The 21,069-nt window shown below is 33.5% G+C and overlaps 3 protein-coding genes across 3 annotated transcripts; 2 read left to right on the forward strand and 1 right to left on the reverse strand.

Moving 5' to 3' along the window:
* The first annotated feature begins 2,226 nt into the window (after positions 1-2,226).
* On the forward strand, positions 2,227-4,095 carry LOC106104804 (phosphomevalonate kinase). The gene is made up of 3 exons (XM_013284945.1): positions 2,227-2,476; positions 2,590-2,786; positions 3,280-4,095. The coding sequence occupies exons 1-3, from the start codon at positions 2,400-2,402 to the stop codon at positions 3,564-3,566; spliced, it is 561 nt and encodes a 186-aa protein (XP_013140399.1). The 5' UTR covers positions 2,227-2,399; the 3' UTR covers positions 3,567-4,095.
* Positions 4,096-4,119: 24 nt separating this feature from the next.
* On the reverse strand, positions 4,120-8,200 carry LOC106104797 (cytochrome P450 6B4-like). The gene is made up of 2 exons (XM_013284936.1): positions 4,617-8,200; positions 4,120-4,372 (listed from the first exon to the last, which is right to left on the reverse strand). The coding sequence occupies exons 1-2, from the start codon at positions 5,962-5,964 to the stop codon at positions 4,203-4,205; spliced, it is 1,518 nt and encodes a 505-aa protein (XP_013140390.1). The 5' UTR covers positions 5,965-8,200; the 3' UTR covers positions 4,120-4,202.
* Positions 8,201-15,944: 7,744 nt separating this feature from the next.
* On the forward strand, positions 15,945-17,935 carry LOC106104799 (cytochrome P450 6B1-like). The gene is made up of 2 exons (XM_013284939.1): positions 15,945-17,313; positions 17,694-17,935. Exons 1-2 carry the CDS (start codon positions 15,981-15,983, stop codon positions 17,855-17,857), a joined length of 1,497 nt encoding a protein of 498 aa, XP_013140393.1. The 5' UTR covers positions 15,945-15,980; the 3' UTR covers positions 17,858-17,935.
* Positions 17,936-21,069: the final 3,134 nt, after the last annotated feature.

The raw sequence follows: 21,069 nt of genomic DNA on the forward strand, positions 1-21,069 counted from the left end.
GCGCGGAGAGCGGACAGAGGGGAGACGCACCGATTTCCCTTTTAATTTATTGCCATTGTTTCGATAACGTTTTTAAATTTCTAGTATACTTACTCCCTATTTGACCAGGAATATGTGGTGTAAGACATCAACACGCTTAAACTGTAAGGGCTGTAATTATATTTTACCTAAATATCCTAAACTCATACAAGGACCAAGGACGTTCTAAATTATTTTAATTATCTCATGGTTACTTAAAAATATGGTGAAGTTAATTAGTAGTGATCAAATTGTAAATGGGAGATTTGCAATGTTTTGAATAGAAATATTAAATATTCCTCAACAGTAATTATTTCATAATAGTATTAGGTTAATTTAATAATTTAGTACTACAAATTAATTAACCCGATTAGATTCTTATTTCCATATTAATTAGATTTATTCATTCATTAAAAAGCCATCTTAAATTAGCTCTATCATAAAAAATGTAGGGCATTTAATTATATTTGTGTATTAATAGTTAAAACAGATATTGAAGTTGATTAAATAACTGCAAACACCAGCGCAAAGCTTTCAAAATATTGCGCGCATCAAAACCTCCCGCTGCCCGCCTGCCCGCCTCGGTACAACAGTTGACTCAGAGCACACGTACCCACACAAACAGAGGCGCCGTGCTCTGCTCTGCTGGACTTACTACAATAACAGCGGGCGGCCGCGGGGTGGGCCTGCGGGGGTGCGGGGGTGCGGCGTTGTGACGAGACGATGCAGTTTGCACCGCGGCCTCCTCAAACCTTCACCAACTTGCGCTCTGTACTCGGGAATCGTTTTAAATTCAAGAGCCGCAAGCGGCTTCACTAACGATACTACACCTTACTCACCGGCATCAACGTTCAAACTACAATGTACAACATTCTCTAAATCATTCTGACGACGGATATCATTTCAGCTGTATCGCGAGACTTAAGACCTTATATGACATGCACAAAGTTGAAAATCGTACAGATAATACAAAAATGGCAGCCGACCTCGGTGTGAGTGCGGAGGTGAGAAATACATTAGTGGTGGCGTTTTCCATTGGCCGTCGCTCCCGTGTTGATATTAAGCAGTCCACGTGGACCGCTCCGCGGTCGCTTGTCTCGTTTTTTTCGGCGGGTGTCTCGCTATCCGTCTCATTCTAATCTACAACGAAACGTGGAATGTCATGTCCGGAGTTGTTCAGAAAGTCGTGAGCGTGCATCGTGCTTCGAGCTTAGTGTCCGCTACGAAACGCAATACTTCTCGAAAAACGACTTATAAACTAAACTTGTAGCTGCTCGTCTTACGGTTCAATTTTAGGTGTTGAACAGAGGCGAGTGCGTCGTGTTTACATTGAATATTGATAAGCATTTTTAAGTCAATTAAGGTTGTAAGCTAAAAGCGGTTGTTGCTACATTTAAATTATCGGTCGGCATTCAAATAACGCCATTTTTTCGTGTCGGCACGATTTTATTTATAGTTATATGTTATGGCGAGTGTAATAACGTAACGTGGGCGATATGTTTTAAGGCGTATCGAATATGGGCAATTCGATCAATTAGTTCCTCTAGCTGCGATCATGAATGGATGAAACCAGTAGACATGACTTACTTTGACCAATTGATTTAAAATTAACTAATTTTAACCATTTACTAACTCATTTTAAATTGGATTTACAATGTATGGCGTAAAATTACTTTTAATTAAATTTCAGTCTTAGTAATAATTTCGTAAATAACCCGTATATTTTCGTAACTGCTTTATACATTTTTATTACTTTAAAGAAGAAACAAGTCTAGTCCCATAGTTTTTGTTCTCAATTAAATATAAACATCAAATATAAATGCAACTGTAAATAACAATTATTTAAAAAGTTTATCAAACCTCTGGGAACAACTAACGTTATCTATTGTGTCAAAGGAAAAATTATTTTTCATTACTATCTTGTCAAATTGAATTTAGACAATAGATGGCGTTTTCACTTTATTTTAAACGAATAATTTTAAGAAAAGAAAAGAAAATAAACAGATAGTAGATATTTACTAGTAAAATTAATACAATAACGCAGTTTTAATACTTTTCTGCTACCAATTTTATACGTTAGGAATCTTTTAATAAAAATTAATAAGAGATCTGTGATCTGTATAGCTTTTGCCTTTTCTTGACAATGACAATGACATTTGATTTGACAATGAATAATAACATTTCATTGTCAAGAAGGGAGGCAATAATTTATACAAATGTAAATTAATGTATTTTCTTATGTACCGTTTTTTATTTGTTAGGTTGTCTCTTTCTTTTTTCAATTAGAAAATGCTGATATCTTAAGTTAGTCTTAAGTTTAACCTTCAAAGTAACTTGTAGCTAGTGTTAGCAGTTAATTATTAGTTTGCTATTCTAATAAAATGCCTCAAGTTATTTTATTGTTTAGTGGCAAAAGAAAGTCAGGAAAGGATTTTTTGACTGATCATTTGCAAAATATGTAAGTACGGGGATTTAATTATTTTGTTCAAAAGAATATCCAGAGTTGTGTAAAGAAATTGATAATTGAATGTTTTATTAATGAACTAATTTAATCTTTGACCTTATTTTCAGATTACTAGACAAATGTGAGATTATCAAAATATCTAAACCTATCAAAAGTCACTGGGCTAAAGAAAAAGGCTTAAATTTGGATGAATTATTAAGTGATGGTAAATATAAGGAGCAGTACCGCCTGGATATGATACAATGGAGTGAGGAGATGAGATTTAAAGATTATGGATGCTTCTGTCGCTCCGCATGTCAATGTGGTAAGCGTCAACATAATAACAAGTCTTTTGGATCATTATACTAGAGAACTGTTCATGACATGAGTGCTGTTGTGGCAACACTGGCCCTGGAAATAGGGCCAATGTGCACTGCAGAACATATCCTTTTTCTTATTATTCCTTCGATTTTTTTTTACAATTTTGCTGTCTTATTTCTTAATACAAATATTTTTTCTAATTCATTCAGTTAAAGACACTTTTCCTAATCTTATTTTGTATTAAATACATGCAGTGCAGATAAAATTATGCCTCTAATTGCCTTCTTACTTTGTTTGTTTTACTGTATTCTTGGAATTGACCATATGATCTTATAGTTTAAATTAAAACGCATATAAGTAGATTTTAACCAAAAAATAATATGGTTAAAGCAACTCCTGATTGTCTTACATACCCATTGTTTTTCAAAATGGTACAATCAATTTCAACTTATAATTAAATTGGTAGTTTGTTTTTTAATTGTGTTTATCTGTTCCAGCTCTAGATAAACCTGTGTGGATTGTCAGTGATGTTAGACGGAAAACTGACATACAATGGTTTGAGGAAAATTATAGTGAAATTGTAAGAAAAATTCGTATAACTGCTGATGATAATACAAGAAAGGCTAGAGGTTATAATTTTCAATGCGGTGTTGATGATGTTGCTTCAGAATGTGATTTAGATGATTATAAAGATTGGGATCTTGTTATAAATAACGGTGATAATGGACAGAGTTTAGAAGATCAAATAAGTTCTGTATTAAAATTGATAAAACATGTTGTGTAGAGTCTGGATTGGGTATTACGGTGAGTAACAAAATCAGGGTATCTAGAGATTTGAAAAAATTTGATTTATTGTTATTTATGGTTAAGTGGTGTTATTTTCTATCTTGACGGACTTCCCAAAAGAAGGAGGTACTCAATTTGTCTGTATTTTTTTATTTAGAACTTGCTTGATAGTTTTTTGCTTTGATTATTGTATTGGACTTTGTTCAAATTAGAAATATTACTTTTGCATAATGTAATTAGTTATTTAATAGTAATTTGTTCTACAATTTCATGTCAAATTATATTGATTGTTGTATCGAAGAATTATAGTTATCAACTTGTTGTAAAATGAATCTCAAAAAAGTGTTATGTTACATGTAGATTTTGTTGGAATTTTTCAATGTACTTTTTGTTAATCTGTTATTGAATAATGTAGTTGCATCTAAATTCTATTTGGTGGAAGAGTGTTGACAAGTATTTAAATTATTAAATGTATTAGTTATTTTTAAACATTAACGAAAAGCAGCACATACTGTGCTGACCTTCCATAGGGACAAGGGCAAGTTTATAGTGATTATTAAATTTGGTATTAAAAATTATGTATGTATATTTATTTCTTTATTTCAACAGGCTACAATGCTTTTAATACAAGAGCCTATATATTCCTAGAAATTAAATTTAAATAAATCCCATTTTTAGGTCCTATTAGAACCCTTTTAGGGTCGAATTGCATGACTCGTTGTGTGTTCTTAGATGCTTCCACTCGGAACCTTGATAAGAGCTTCATTATGCATATACGTGACTGCACTTTTGCGAATCGCATTCCTGAAAATAAAAAATAACATGTTACTATTTTCTACATTTTTCAAATCAAATTATTTATTACCAGCGGTTGCTTAAAAACACAACAAAACATGGCCTATGTTGCCACTGATGACGTAGCTTTTTAATAGTGTAAGAATTTTTGAATTCAACCCAGTAGTTTTTAAATTACTTCAATACTAACAAAAATACATCTTTCCTTTTTATAATATCAGTATAGATTTGATTTGAAAAAAAGTAAACATACCTATACAATTCCTTGGCCCAACACCGAATGGCATATAAGCACAAGGATGTCTATCCCTTACTTTTTCCGGAGAAAACCTCTCAGGGTCAAATATTTCAGGGTTGGGGTAATATTTAGGATCATGTTGAATACCCATTGTCGATACAAATACTTTCTGTCCCTTTCTAATAACAATCTTCGTATTAGGTATTGTATAGTCCACTTGTGCCCTGCGTTGTATCGGGTCAACTAAAGGATATTTTCGTAACGTTTCATCAAATACTTTTTCCATGTAAATCATATCAGTTAATGCTTCATATGTTATTTCTCCATTATGTTTATTGATAACATCATCTATCTCTTTTATTAGTTTTTCTTGTATGTTAGGATTTTTAGCTAATTCGTAAAGCATGAACGACATAGTGGTTGCACTGGTTTCATAGCCCGCCGCATAGAAAACAAAAGCCTGTGCCGCTATAATACTATCGCTTAATTCTAATGTAGTCTCCTCATCTTCGTTGCTTCTTCTAGCTCCTTTTATTTCACCTTTCTCTCTCAATTCCAGGACTAAATCCATAAAATCTTTCCGATTCGAAGGCTTCCCATCTCTTTCGTTTATCACAGTTTTTACCAAATCTTCAAAGAAATATCTAAGCTCCACAGTAAATATTGTACTATTGAACTTTTTCAAAATACCAGGAAACAGCATATCGATTTCCCTTGCGTAAGATAATGAGAATATGATTTTATCGATTTTCTTAAACATTTCCATTTTATCCGCCATCGCATCGAAGTCTAGACCAAAGGCACAAGCTGATATCGTTGCCATTGTGTATCTTTGAATTAACGAATGTATTTCATGTTCATTTTTTTGTACGCAAATGTTATCCACTTCTCTTAAGAATTTGTCTCCTCTATCGTTCAATAAATGAATCATGTTTTTTAATTTACCAGAAGTAAAAATTGGTGTGAATTGGTTTCTTAAAACCCGCCATATCTCAGTGTCTGCGTGGAATAAGTTTGCTCCTAAACCATCTTTGCTGAAGGAAACGCCTCGATCGGAAAAACAATCGAAATCTTTAATCATCACGTGTTTTACAACGTCCAAGTCTCGTATTAACAAAGTCGGTGTTGTCAACCTGAACACACCAACCACCTTCTCGTCGGGAAAATCGTTATAAATATTTTGCATTACCTCTGCGACGGTTTTTCTTCGAAGTGTTGATGCTATTATGTTTCCGAATAAAGGAATCGGTTTTGGTCCCACGACCTTTATATTTTTCCAGTAGTTAAAATTTCTTGTAAAGTAACAATTTATGTAATAAACAATAATTATCACTAATACTCCTAAAATTAGTAAAGGATCCATGATTATTAGACACTGATACGTCCTTGTTCACTTTTAAACATTCGGTGTACTACACAAATATTAATTCAGTATATTTGAATATTACATATCTTACAACAGCGGTTTTTTATCATTCTATTTGTCGCTCATGTCAACAGAAGGTTAAAATATTGAGATAAACTAGTTTTAGATTCAAAACTATTATGTGGTACTTACAGATGTTTTTATCCGAATCTTCGCTGGGGCGGGGGAGAGGGAGGAGTCTAATATTTACGCAAGCATGTACATTCGCGGAAACCGGCTGTGTTCCACTTTAGGATATATTGCCCTCGTTTGTTTCTACAAGACAAATTACGCCCCTTCCAAAATATAACTATTAAATAGCAGTGAATGGTGCAAACAAATAATAATGAAAAGAGTAGACGTGTATTTCTAATAGACTTTTTTATACAGACACATTTATAAGCGTTGTATTTTTGTTCCCCGTCTAAATGTTTAAACGATTGTACTTTTTAGGCGTAACACCGCCAGTTTCCACGAATATACATGTATTATGTAAGTGATGTTATCTATTGTCACGTCTTGTATACGAAATGACTTAAATTATTGTGGCAAATGTTGATCTATTTGTATGTTTAACTTTTGTAACAGGGATAGTTTTTGAGTGAAAATTTTAACAAAAACTTTTTTATATTTCGACGAACGGTGTATTTTGATATTGTCGCCATCTATTGTATAGTTGCCGAGTAAAACTGTTTGTCGGACATCTTTTGGCATCACATAGTATAGGAAGCGATCACTAGATGGCGGTAATGACATGTACAAATATTTTTAAATACCTATTAAAATTAGTCTCAAATATACGAATAATAAAAGTCTGAATTTTTAAGAATTATAACCTTATCTATTGTCATTAGGATATGCCCTTAAGATGTTACATGGTCGTCGCCGTAATCTGTTGCAGAATGGACAGGCTTATTTGTGCAACACATTATATTGTGGTCTTCCACTTTTAGAATACGGGAAATAAATAATTGAAGGGCTGGATTAAGAGCATTAGAAACTGACGACCTTACATTCTTGGTTGTATAAATGTAGAGGAGACGGGAGGTGTGCCAATGATTCGCAAAATGGTAGTAGTCCAGTTCGTAGTCTGCCTACTCATATCGGTTGTAGGCGTGAGCTGTGTTTACAAATAGTATTCCTATTTCTTCCGTTTATCTTCTTTCTCTTATTACGATTCTAATGGATTCCACTTTTTTATATATCACAAGGTGGCAAACGAGTCACTTGAATCCGTCAAAATGGCGAAGTGACCCCAGTCTATAGACAGTTGCAGACGCGTTTCCTTAATCGACGAAGGAGGAAATGCATATAAATAAGGTATTTCACCCTTTCATGCGTCTCCTCCGCCGTTAAATCCACTTTCCCTATCCATCCTTTCCTTTTAAGAAGTGAAGAAAGGGAAAGGGAAAATTAGGTCTCAGGCGAGTGTGGACACGTCAGACGAAACATGGAATTGCTCCTAATTCACGCTTGTTTCTGTAGGGCTCTATCACTATTGTTAACCGCTTTAAGTAAAGGATATTTACTATTTGTATGGAGGTGAAGTAATACTGATTAACGATCGCTCTGGTAGGTACTATTTCGTATTATCTTTTTTAATATATCAGCAGTTCGCCGCGTGCTTCTGGCGTGTTAGCCATAATCATGTTCTTGGTCACAATGACTTGCAATACACTATCTAATATAACCTTGTTACATTTGTTTTTAAACTAAGATAGGTATAAAAAGAAACAGCACGAAAGATGTAAAAACATGTTTATAAACAATTTGGGTTAAATGTTATCCAGATTGGAGATAACTTTTCCATTGGTCAAGAGATTGTCAACTAAATAGATTATAATAAGAGATCCGGTGGCTCAGAGGTTAAAATCTAGACTTAAAATCTGTAGATACTGTTAGAATCCCGCCATGTACCAATGTTTTTTATTATTTTTATTTCATATTAGCTTTAACCCACGACAGCGTCCGCGTAGAATCAGAAAAAAACAAAAGTAAATATCCTATATCTTCTTCCAGACTATCCTCTACATTTATCTAACGAAAGCAACGGTTTTTGCAACTATGTACAAAGCGGCATAAATCGGCCGCATTCCGGGGTAGTTTTCGTTACGCTGCCACCAAGTGTTGGAATAATATCCCGCCGCCTATCAAAAATGCGCAAACTAAGTTGACTTTTAAAAAAAAACTAAAAGCTCTTTTATTGGCTTTTTAAAAACGTTAAACTCATAAAGTATAATACTCTTTTTAAATTTAATTTTTTATATCTTCCCTTGACTATTTTCTCTCTCTTTTAAAACAGTTAACATATTATGCGCACATTCTTTTTGTGTTATTACAATAATGTCACTTTTTATCTGTGTTGTAGTTCTGTATACATTTTATTTTTCATAACATGTTTATGTACAAAATTTTTCTTTCATTTTATTTTACTCATGTGTATGTGATAATTTATACCTATCCACTGCTACTACTGACGTGTGGATGATCCCAAGGGTTCTCGCGGAAGATCAGCGCTGGTGCTTCGATGGGAGCATCCAGCATTTATAGCTGAGCGAGGGCCCAATCCGGTCAGCATTGCAACGCTAATTTTAAATATTCCTTTTTCTTTTTTTTTCATAATTGTAGTGTTGGCAAGGATTAAACATTATTTTATTTATTATTTATTTACATGTATGTCAAATTTCATCGAGATCATTCAACCGTTTAGGCTACAAACGCCAACAAATGAAAATCCATCTAAATATTCACATTTACAATATTTAGTATAATTGTATATTAAATTTTTTCTTCCTTTCTTGAATTTTATAGTTGGGGTAGCTGCAATTTCGAAATAGCTACTTCAGAGAGAGTCCAGGCCAGTTTGCCCCCTGCATGCTAGTTACTGCTTACGTTTTATGAAAAACGCATATCGATGTTTGTTCTAACTCACCGTGAAAGGACTATTTATAATTTTATTTCTATGACAGACAATAAAATGATTTGCGTCATAGTGACGGCAGTCTTAATCCTCGGGAACCACTGCTTAAGTTATTTTTGAATGAATTATCACTTTATCAATAATGTTACTGTAAAAGTACGAACTACGGTTAAACGTAAGATTTACCAGCAGAATATAACCTACTTGATGTAGTTAAAGTCAGAAATGTTAAGTATTCTGTGATAGGTTTATTTCCAGTATTTTCATCTATTTCAATTGATTTTCATACAAAACTATCTATTGACTTTTTCCGTGTATTTGAAATAAATCTATAGGTTTACTAAGTTAATGGCGTTAGTTAAATGCTCAAAAATGAAGTAATCAGGTTATCTAGTTAATGTATTATTACACTTAAGTGCTAAGGAGACAGCCGAAAATATCGCAAGAACGGCTAAGTCCCTCCCGCATACGCTAAGCTGCCTTTTGCCACTAATTTTTTATTATACTCTTTTGTCTATAGAATAAGTCCGGGTAATACATTTCTTTTATTTTTTACGGACCTTTACAATTACTGTTAAATCGTCGTTTTAAACGGTAATTATTAGAATTAGACTGAGTTCATAGTTTTACAGTAACATACATTTGATGATGCAGTATGTTATTGAATGAATTAATTAACAGTCATTTAGATTAGTCTTCGTATTAATTTTTATCTTTATCATATCATTAATAAGTATCCTTTAATGATCATTTAATCTAAGATACATAGACTAGATAGATGGTGTTTTTTTTTTAATTATGTTCGGTCTTTATTATTATTGATTTTCAATAGACATCAATACAACTATCTTTTTCGATCGATTCGTTCGTTCGATCGAAATTTTGTATGTTATAGTAATGCTAAAATGTGGTTACATTATTTGAAGGTATTTACAGTCTATATCTATACTATTATACTCGTAATAAAGCGTAGACACACACTTCTTTGTTGCCTAAGATGTCAGTAATTACAGCATATCTTTAAATAACTCTTTTTTTTTAATAAAAAGCCCAGCACTTGCGTCACGCGTTAGGCTATTTATTTTCACGACATTAAACTTAGGGGGTAAATATTTTGGATAAAGACCCTAATGTGGGAAAGAGACCATAAGTTGCTACCAACATTAAGGAATCAAGATTGTCAAGGTTTGTCATGTCATGTCATTTTGACATTTGCTATCGATAATTTGACAGATGTAAACAATAAAATAAAGTTTTCATAATTTCATGCGGATGATGCCGCACGGGAACAGCTAGTAGTAGTATATAGTATGGTTTGCGGAGGGATGAATCACATGTAACAATAAGGACGTTATTTATGAGTGTTGGGGTACACCAGTAGAGGTAGACCTAGAAAGAGATGGATGGATTGCATGAAAGGTGACATGATCAAAAAGGGAGTGATGACTGAGATGACCTATGATAGAGTTATTTGGAGAACGAAAACCCGGTGCGCCGAACCTACGGGAGTGGGATAAGGCAGGAGATAGTATGGGAGATGATAGTTCTTTATGGAAGGGGAAGGTAAACTTCCCTACTCCGCCCCAAGCAATGCCCATGAAAACTAGAATAACAAAACCACGATTTATAGAATTTTTGATATGATTTTACACGCTATATCTTGTATAAGTTACTTTTTTACAAAACAAATAAAATATCAAACAGCACTTATAAACGTTTTATTAACTTGTAATATTGTTTATTCTCTAGTAGTTTATTTCTATTCTACGAGATAGCCCGAATAATGTTTGGATGGATTGTATAAAATGTGCTTAAGACTTCTCTTATATGTTGAACAACAACTGCTGATGGAAATGTATGGAAGAACAGTACATGTGACGGCACTTAGCAGGGACAAAGGCAGACGGAGGACATCTCATGTCTCTTTCACCTAAAAACGTTTAACAATTAAGGCTTTTCTGAAACTACACATACTGCATGCATTAAAGCCCCATTGGTAATTTTTTTTTTATATGAGATAGGAGCAAACGGCGGGAACACAGAGGTGGTCAACGATATCCCATGGATATCAATTACATTTTTATCATAATTTACATACGTAAACAATTTTATCGCTTGTTGATATTAAATGTTACCGTGACCAGCGCCTGTCGCGAATTTTTCACAAATCATTGTTACTGAAACATTCTTAAGGGTATGTTTGCGAAATGCGATCTTGACCATTAAATAATAAAGTAAATAATAAAAAATAATAGCGAAATCGGTGTTGTGATAAATATTTATGGTGAAACATTTATCCATGTTGACATGTTGACGTCCATTCTATTAATTATCGACGGCCAAAAAGTTAAAACACGTGTTTATATGGTTTCTAATTACATTATTTAGGGGTTATACAGATTATGGAGGCAAGATTTTATAAAATAAAATTGAACTGTGATAATATTCGTCTCAAACTTTCGTTTCAGCAATGTTTTGTTTAGTTACGTGGGTCAGTTTATTGCTTGCCGTATCCCTATTCCATAGGGCCTTGTATTTCTTGTTTGTGGAGACTATGCACCGGGTTGGAGTTTCGATAGGGCGCAAAAGAACGACTGCCTAGGGAAAAAATTGGCGTCACATTTTGAATTGCATTTACATAACCTTATTTACAAGCCAGTAGCGTTGAAAAAGAAACGGAACTTAACGTAATGGGATGTCCAACTTTCCTCAATAATGTTCGTTTCTTATAGCATTTTGTCCTATAAATCAGATGACGTAAGCTCTCTGTGGAATTTCGAATGCAGTGCCATTGATATCGACGTATATTTTTGTCTTTATTAACTCAAATAGAATCTGAGGGATGGCAACATGTCAATACAAATGTAACTGCAGTCGTAACCCACAGTCCAGCAAACATTTACCGCAATTTAATGTAAAGAAATGACGTTTCATTGCCTGCCAAAATACAGACGTGAACACAACTTTGAATACTCAAACACAAATGTAACATGCACAGCTTTATGGTCTTCGAATAAAAATAAAACTTTATCATGAAGTTTTAACCTTTGTGGAATACAAACAAACATATAAATTCAATTATTTTAGGCACTTACAAATGATTTGATATTGCGATTTTATCAATTTATTTTACCTTTAATGGCTTTGATTAAAAAAATACAACAGCCTTCTTGACTATCTGTTGCTATCTAGACTTTCTATAGCCACCTAGTCTAGTCTATCTTACTAATCTTACTAATATTATAAATGCGAAACTTGAGATGAATGGATGGGTGTTTGTTAGAGTTGGTAGCCTAAACGGCTTCATGAATTTCGATGAAATTTGTCATAGTCATAGAGGATAGCCTGGAAGGACACATAGGCTATTTACTTTTGTATTTTTTAATTGCACGCTGACGGAGTCGCAGGCGATCGCTAGTATACAATAATTTAGATTTATAGTTAAATTTAGTTTAATCGTTATAAGCATACATGTGTGTTAGGAACCGCGTGAAAGTATGAGAGAGTTTTAATTCACAAGCCGCTGTTTACAGTTTTTCAGTTTAACAAGAAATTGTTATTGGTTATTACTATTATTTAAATGTTTCCTTTCCTTGTATTTTAAAATATGCGATTAATTCGTTTAAAAACTTTTATATGTAAAGGAATTTAAATAGCAAATATCTTATCCAAACCGAGGCAACGCCGATATTGCCTTTGCATATGATATAGCAAAATAGAATCTACGTAACTTAATATGTGAAAATATTATTATTAATCTTACTATTATAATTGCGTAAGTTTAGATGAATGGATGGATGTTTGTTAGAGTTTGTAGCCTAAATGGCTGAACGAATATCAATGTAAGGCATTAATGTGGAGCATAGTCTGGAACAATAGCTATGCTATTTACGTTAGTATTTTTAATCCCATGCGGAAGCAGTCAGTTCAGAAGTTTAGGCTACAAACTCCAACATACATTTATTCCTTCTATCCAATCTTTCGAATTTCTGATATAAACATGATAGTAAATTAAGAAGTATGATGTCATTGTGAAATAAAAAAAAACCGTATAGATTTTTTTAAACATTTATTTTATGCATACGTTATCTATACTTCTATACTATTATAATAAAGCGTAAACACACACTTCTTTGTCGCCTAAGATGTCAGCAATTACAGCATATTTTTGAATAGTTCTTTTTTTAATAAAAAGCCCTACTTACGTCACGCTTTAGGCTATATATTTTCACGCCATATATTTTGGCTATATATTTTGCATAAAAACTCTAATGTGGGAAAGAGACCATAAGTTGCTGCCAACATCAACGAAACAAGGTTGCTATGGTTTGTCATCATGTCATGTCATTTTGACATTTGCTATTGATAATTTGACACAATAACATTTTCACAATTTCACGCGGATGAAGCCGTATGGGAACAGCTAGTCATTTATACGTGTACTATACCAAAATGTCTTTATTTATTTATTTATTTAGGGTAGGGGTATTTAGGGTACAAACAAACAAACTGGACTTATTGATAACTACAGGGTGTAATTGCGTTTTTATCCCTTATTTTCGAGAAATATATGAAAATGACAATTAAAAAACCTAAAGTCCATCATACAAACCCATTCATAGTTTGGAGCAATAAAAGCATTTTTCTAGTTTACGGCTGCAAACGGGCATAATAAAATAGTTGGGACCTTTTACACAGTTAATCTACTATTGCCCGTGATTCCGTCCGTGTGGAATAAAAACAACTGGACTGAATTTAGTAAGATCGTTTCTTTGTATTTAGTTCGTGGCTTGAATATGTATTTACAGAAACATCTATGGTTTTTACAAGCCTCTAGATTCAGTGGTTCAAAAAAAATATTTTTTATTGAAAACAAAACCGACTTCCAAACAAAATACACTAAACAGTAAAGAAATAATTCCTTGGTTTACGTAAACCTCCCTATTGTATAATGTCTATACTAGCTTTCGCCCGCAACTCCGTCCGCGTGGAATTAAAAAAAAAAACAAAATACCTCTGCGTTCTTCCAGACTATCCTCTACGTCTATACCAAATTTCTTCGAGATCCGTGCAGCCGTTTAGGCTACAAACTCTACATCCATCCATCTAAACTTTCGCATTTATAATATTAGTAAGATTGTACAATTATTATTACTTTGATGGCGATGTCAGCCGAGGTACAGTGATATTTATAGGTAAGGCTTTCTACATTTTAACATAACAATTGACATACGAAATTAAACGTCGAGTAACATTTAAGTAGTGAACATAAATTCTCGACGACTGCTCTTATAGAATGTGGATTCGATAATTTTTTTTTAATTATTATTGCAATAAAAATGAAATTGTTTCTTAATGTAAAAAACAACAATTATACTTTGAATTTTTTAAGTAATACGTAATATTTTATGCAATTAACTAAGCGATAGTGAGGCAAAAAAATTACCAAAGTAGTAAAAACTACTATACATTTTTTCGGTTAATTTTTTAACGATGCTAATGAGTTTAAAAACATCGATACCTTATAGACGTGATTTATCAAATTAATCAAATTAAAACTGAGAAATTGCGTTAGAGATATACGAGCGTGAACGCGACCGCGAGTCGCGCGACGCTTCCCATCGAAGTGACTCAGCTACTAAAACTCCATGAGTGCCACTATCCAACCATGCTAGGTACTCCCGCCGTGTGCAGTAAATCTGCGAAAAAAGATACGTAATTTAGACGTTTTATTGCGCAATTGTATATAATATTGACGAAATAAATGAAGATACATGCATACAATGCAAGGAGCATGATGTAGCTCCATAGTAAAAACTTAAAAAGTTCAAAATTTCGTTCAAAATCAAAAATGAGACATTACAAACAATTCGGTAATCACGATTTTTTAATTTTTGTGGTGTCGAATTTTCTAGCACCTGCAGCTACCCAACTGCACACACTACCCCGTGGTGAGAGTTGTGCGTTAAAATCTAGCAGTTTCCGACAACTTTTTCCTCGTGGAATTAAAAAAAATAGTAAAAAAAACGTAGCCTATGTTACTTACTGATAACGTAGCTTTTAAATGGTGATTTTTGAAATCGACCCAGTAGTTTTCGAGTATAGACTAGCTCTTGACCCAGACTCCTACCGCGTGAAATTAAAATAAAAAACAAAAGTAAGTAACCTATGTGTCACTACGGGCTATGTTCTACATTTATGCTAAATTACATCCTGATCTGTTCAGCTGTTTTGGCTACAAACTCCAACAAACTTCCATCTATCTAAACTCTTGCGTTTATTAGTATGACATTGGTTTGGTCTTGCACATACTTACGTAAAATTCCCATCCCCAGTAAGATCGATTAGGTCTTTTCAGAAAACAGATATGTTCAGAATATTCCCACTAATAGATCTAAAAAGCTGTATGCGAATTATTGTACTAACTGTTTAAATTAACTCGATTCAGTCTAAATGTAAAAGTAAAGTGCAGCTTTGCTAATGTTTGTATTAAATACATACTTTAAATAATTTTATCACCGAAGCTAAATACGTATAAGCGAAATGTGAATGAGAGGTTAGGAGTAGTTAAATTTTTATTTTATTTATTATTTATTTACATACCGAGAAACAAATTTAAATGTTTAGATTTTTATAGAATGTCGCAGTCTCATAGTTATCTTTAGGTATACTTTGTAGTTAAGTATTGATTTCGCATTTTAAACAGTTTTATACCAAGTCAACTTTGGTCTGTTTTATTATATTTTAATGATTTATTACGATTTTAATGTTTTTGTTATTATTTTAAATTAAAAAAACGTGAATTTGAAGATATTTTAATAAAGAAAACAAGGAACGTGCGCACCCAAAGTTCTTTACCAAAGACATGATAGGTGGGAACGATATCGACATACTGAAAAAAAAACGTAAGCATATTATGTGATCAGCATTATTGTTTCCATAAGTTTTGTCTTTTTCGCCAAATAATAATCTGTGATGACACGGTATTTTTAGCCTATAAAATCCTATCAACATACTCCATTCCTTCAATTCGGTATTTGTGCACAGTACGATAATGTTGTACCTCGTAACGGCTTTTGCAAGTGTACTTTCACTTTTATATTATTATTTTACAAGAACCTTTAACTACTGGAAAGATAGAAATGTTCCCGGACCTAAACCGCTGCCATTCTTTGGAAACCTTAAGGATAGCGTGCTCAGGCGTAAGTTCGGTGCAATACTTTTTAAAGATATTTACGATGCATATCCCAACGAGAAAGTGGTCGGAGTCTACAGAATGACCACACCGTGTCTACTGCTCCGCGACTTGGACGTTATTAAGAACGTCATGGTTAAAGACTTTGATCTGTTCGTCGACAGAGGAATTTCATTTAATCAAGACGGACTAGGAGTTAACCTGTTCCATGCTGACGGGGATACATGGAGAGTACTGAGAAACAGGTTCACACCAGTATTTACTTCTGGTAAGCTGAGGAACATGTTGTATCTCATAATCGAACGAGCTGAACACTTTGTTGACCATATTGAAACGCTTCGTGTTAAACAATCGGAACTACCTATACATGCCCTAGTTCAGAAGTATACAATGGCTACTATTGCCGCATGTGCGTTCGGCTTGGATTTAGATGAGGGTATGTATGAAACATTGAATAAAATAGACAAAATGATTTTTAATGCAAGTTACACGTTCGAGATAGATATGATGTACCCTGGAATATTTAAAAAGTTCAAAGGTTCAATTTTTCCCAGTTACTTAAATTCGTTCTTCTATAACCTTGTACAAAATGTTATTAAGCAAAGAGGTGGAATGCCAACAAATAGAAAGGACTTTATGGATTTAATTTTACAATTAAGACAACAGAAAATAATTGAAGGAACAAAGAAAGTGGACGATGAGAAGTTGAGGATAGTTAAACTGACTGATATGGTCATTGCCGCTCAGGTGTTCGTATTCTACGCTGCCGGCTACGAGACCAGTGCCGCAACTATGAGCTACCTGTTCTATGAACTAGCAATGAATCCTGATATACAAGATAAAGTCATTTCAGAAATTGACGAAGTACTTGAACGATACAATGGTGAAATAACCTATGATGGTTTAAATGAAATGACTTATTCGCAAAAAGTATTCGATGAAACTTTAAGAAAATATCCAATTATTGATCCTTTGCAACGCAATGCTCAAGCGGACTACACAATCCCAGGCACTAATGTTACTATCAAGAAAGGACAAACTGTACTCATCAATGCTTTGGGTATTCATCGCGATCCTAAATACTACCCCAACCCAGAGAAGTTTGATCCTGAACGTTTTAGTCCTGAAAACGAGAAAGACAGACATTCGTGTGCTTATTTACCATTTGGAACTGGACCCAGAAATTGCATAGGTATGTAAAATTATATCTTATGATTATCACTATAATTTAAAAATACAAACTTGTGACAATTTACGTAAACAATACTAAATCCTTTCAGTTACTTATTTTTAAATGACTTGGGCGATTTGGATAATTGGGTCGATCGATTGATTTCAATCGGCCCATCGGATAAAAATTCCAATCGGTTGATCGAGATACACACAGAATAGACAATGGTTAGATTGCATAACTAGTTTTATAATTGTAAAAACACAAAGGTGCTCTTTATTTTTTTCAAATTAAAATTCTTTATTTGCGGATAACGAAAAATCAATATTTTGTTAGTACTTACATAAAACTAGAAATAATTTTTAATTTAATTGGATTTTTCAATTGTTTGTACTTTATAGGTCTGAGATTCGCCAAGGTGCAGTCTCGAGTGTGCGTAGTCAAGTTCCTGTCGAAATACCGAGTGGAGCCTTCGAAAAACACCCCAAGACATTTGGAGTACGACCCCATCCGGCTAGTTCTCTTCCCCAAAGGAGGAATTCACCTAAATGTTGTACGTAGATAAAATGAAATTAATCTATGTTTATCATCTCACGGAAACGAAAATGTATATACAGATTTAATAAATGGTTTATGGATCTAATTTCTTTTTTTTACTATAAAACTTTGTTTAACAAATCATCATCATCATCATCATCATCATCATCATCATCATCATCATCATCTCCCCTGCTCTATCCTACTCCCGTAGGGTCGGCGCACCGGGTTTTCGTCCTCCAAAGCACTCTATCATCCGTCATCTCAGTCATCACTCCCTTCTTGATCATGTCACCTTTCACGCAATCCTTTCTAGGTTTACCTCTACCGGTGTACACCTCCACATTCATAACTAACGTCCGTCTTGTTACATGCGATTCATCCCTTCTCATAACATGCCCATACCACTCTAACCTTTTACTCCTTATTTTCTCAACCACTGGGGCTACTCTCAAACTTCCTGTAATATACTCATTTCGTATCTTATCCAATCGTGTTACCTCACACATCCATCTTAACATTCGTATTTCCGCCACATGTATTCTTTCATCCGACCCTTGTACTAACTGAGGTCGAAAATGCCAAATACACTCAGGGTACTAATTGTATTTTTTATATCAAAAGGCAAACGAGCAAGCGGGGCGCCCTGAAATTGTCGAAATAGCGATGCTAAATTAAAGTTTATGGACAGCGTTTATTCATAGATGTCAATTGCATATTACTTTTAATCAACAAGTGAAATACATTTTTTCTGTGCGTCTCCTCTGCACAGAGCAGTCAAATTCACTTTCTCTTCCCATCCTTTCCTTGTACTTAAAGAGTGGAAATGAGAAGACAACTAAAATTAGGCTCTAGCACACACTCCTCAGATTTTTATTCACAAATTCTATATACACAGTTTTATGCTCCTGGAATAAAAATAGAATTATTTAATGAGGTTTTGGCTTTTGTAAATGTACAAATGAATATAAGTTTAGACAGTTAGACTAGCTTTCGTCTGCGATTCCGTCCACGTGGAATCAAAAATAAATAAAAGGAAGTAGTCTATGCGTTCTTCCAGACTTTCCTCTACATCCATTCCAATTTTCGTAGAGATTAATTCAGCCGTATAAGCTACAACCTCTAACAAGCATCCATTTTAAATTTCGCATTTGTAATAGTAAGAAGTGGTAGTAAATGTGTAGTAAATGTTTAAAATAAGGTGTTTATTACATTAAAGTACATTACAATCATACAAATGTGTGTAGAGCATAATTAATGGGAAAATTTCAAGTTTCAAATCTATTATTAAACCAAAAACGTAAACTTCAAAAACAATTAATTAATCTGACAATTAATCATTAATTTCAATAATGTAATTAGTCAAATTAGAGCAGACAAGAGTTAATAATCAACTAAATCTTCAATTTGGTTCTAATTGATATTTAATTTATTTCCACGTATTAGTTATCTAATCTACATATATCTGTTTCTATCATACTTTAACAGTGGTAGAGTCCGCTTTAACATCTTTACACGAATGGCACGCAGAAAACAGGCGTGAAATGAAAGTAATTCCGCGTTTATTCTTATGAGTGTGGTACCGGCCTTATTTAAGTCCTTTTCCTGATGGGAAGGAGTGGATTTGACGGTGGAGGAGGCGCATAGGAAGGGGAAATGTGCTCTTTATGTGCGTCTCCTCCGTCAATGAAAGGTAGGCAACGCATCTGCAATTGCGGATGTTTATGGACAGCGGTCGCTTTCATTCGGTGGATTCAGGTGGCCGCTTGCTCATTTGCCGCCTTATATTATTAAAAAGAATTACTAGTTATACTAGTATTATAAATGCGAAAGTTTAGATGGATGGATGTTTGTTAGAGTTTGTAGCTTTAACGGCTTAACGGATTTTGATGAAATATGGTATAGATATAGAGGAGAGTCTCGAAGAACACATAAGCTAATGACTTTTGTTTTTTTTAATCCCACTCGGACAAAGTCGCCGGTGAAAGCTAACTAATATAATTGGAAAGATAATGTATCTGTGAGTAACATAGGCTAACTGTTACTAATATGTATTTAGGAACTATTAATAAAAAGCGTATTTCTGGACCCCGGCGTTAAATAAATCACTAAATCTTAATTTTTCTCGGCTTACGCTGCCTAAAACGTTATAGGTATGTAAAAATCATGTATCAAGGAATTATAGATCTCAAAAAGATCTACAGAAAAGTCAGTGATACTATATATCTATCTATAATGGCTTTCATACAATAACCACTTTATGTTTACAAAATGAATTAAAATCCGCATGACATTTGCGTCGTTGTTTTATTAATTTCAATATTAATCCTTATCAAAATAAATGTGTTTGTTGTCGGGAGAATTTAATGAAGAATAAAATTGTCCTTTGCAATTTTAAATAGGACAAATAATTTAGAAGATACTGCGAACACAAGCAATAAGGGTAATCGAAATAAGCACACAAGCTACCGAACTTAGGAATTTGGAATTTTGCATCAATATATTCTGTTATTACGTAGATTACTACTTAGTTGAAAATTTAGGTGATAGGTTGAAAAAGGGGCGAACGTAAGTTTTGAACTTTTAAAATCCAGGCGGACATAGTCATTGGCAACAGCTAGTTAATTTACATAATTGGGATTACATTTTATTACCATAATAATTTAAATAGCAAATTTTTTATTCAAACGGAGTTTACTTAGATATTTCTTCCTTTGAATTTATTATAGCAAAGTAGCAGATATATAACTTAATAAGGTAGAAAATAGTTATTTATTGTAAGTAGGCACATATATTTATATCTAATGTAATACGTATAAATGTATCAGTATAGTTATCTTATTAATAATGATTTTAAATACAGTTATTGTCTATATTTAATATTATTAAGGGGAAAACTTTGTTTGATTGTAATGAATAGGCTAAAAAACTACGGGACGATTTTAAAATGTTTTCACTGTTAGGTAGGTAATTGATCTGTGAGTAACATAGGCTATATTATTGCATTTCTCTTTTATTATTGTTAAATTTAAAGCGGACGGAGTCGCGAGCATAAGCTAGTTCTTTATAAAAGTATTTCAATGACAGGGGGGGCTAAAGTGTGTTTTGCTTACTGCAGACGTTGTATCGACTGTGCAGAACTGCAAACACATCTGTCAAAGAATTATGACGAAGACAGATTTGACTCCAAAAATACACGTAACTACATTGATTTTATCATACTTCATACTAATATTATAA

Source organism: Papilio polytes, unplaced genomic scaffold (genome assembly GCF_000836215.1).
Source record: "Papilio polytes unplaced genomic scaffold, Ppol_1.0 DF823399.1, whole genome shotgun sequence".
NCBI lineage: Eukaryota > Metazoa > Arthropoda > Insecta > Lepidoptera > Papilionidae > Papilio > Papilio polytes.

What these genes read in the sequence shown, in the direction of transcription:
- LOC106104804 (XM_013284945.1), top strand. Translation starts at nt 2,400, where the DNA reads ATGCCTCAAGTTATTTTATTGTTTAGTGGCAAAAGAAAGTCAGGAAAG. An exon ending in ACTGATCATTTGCAAAATAT is followed by an intron (nt 2,477 to 2,589) that starts GTAAGTACGGGG and finishes CCTTATTTTCAG; the next exon opens with ATTACTAGACAAATGTGAGA. An exon ending in TCGCTCCGCATGTCAATGTG is followed by an intron (nt 2,787 to 3,279) that starts GTAAGCGTCAAC and finishes TATCTGTTCCAG; the next exon opens with CTCTAGATAAACCTGTGTGG.
- LOC106104797 (XM_013284936.1), bottom strand. Translation starts at nt 5,964, where the DNA reads ATGGATCCTTTACTAATTTTAGGAGTATTAGTGATAATTATTGTTTAT. An exon ending in TGGGCCAAGGAATTGTATAG is followed by an intron (nt 4,373 to 4,616) that starts GTATGTTTACTT and finishes TTTTATTTTCAG; the next exon opens with GAATGCGATTCGCAAAAGTG.
- LOC106104799 (XM_013284939.1), top strand. Translation starts at nt 15,981, where the DNA reads ATGTTGTACCTCGTAACGGCTTTTGCAAGTGTACTTTCACTTTTATAT. An exon ending in TGGACCCAGAAATTGCATAG is followed by an intron (nt 17,314 to 17,693) that starts GTATGTAAAATT and finishes TGTACTTTATAG; the next exon opens with GTCTGAGATTCGCCAAGGTG.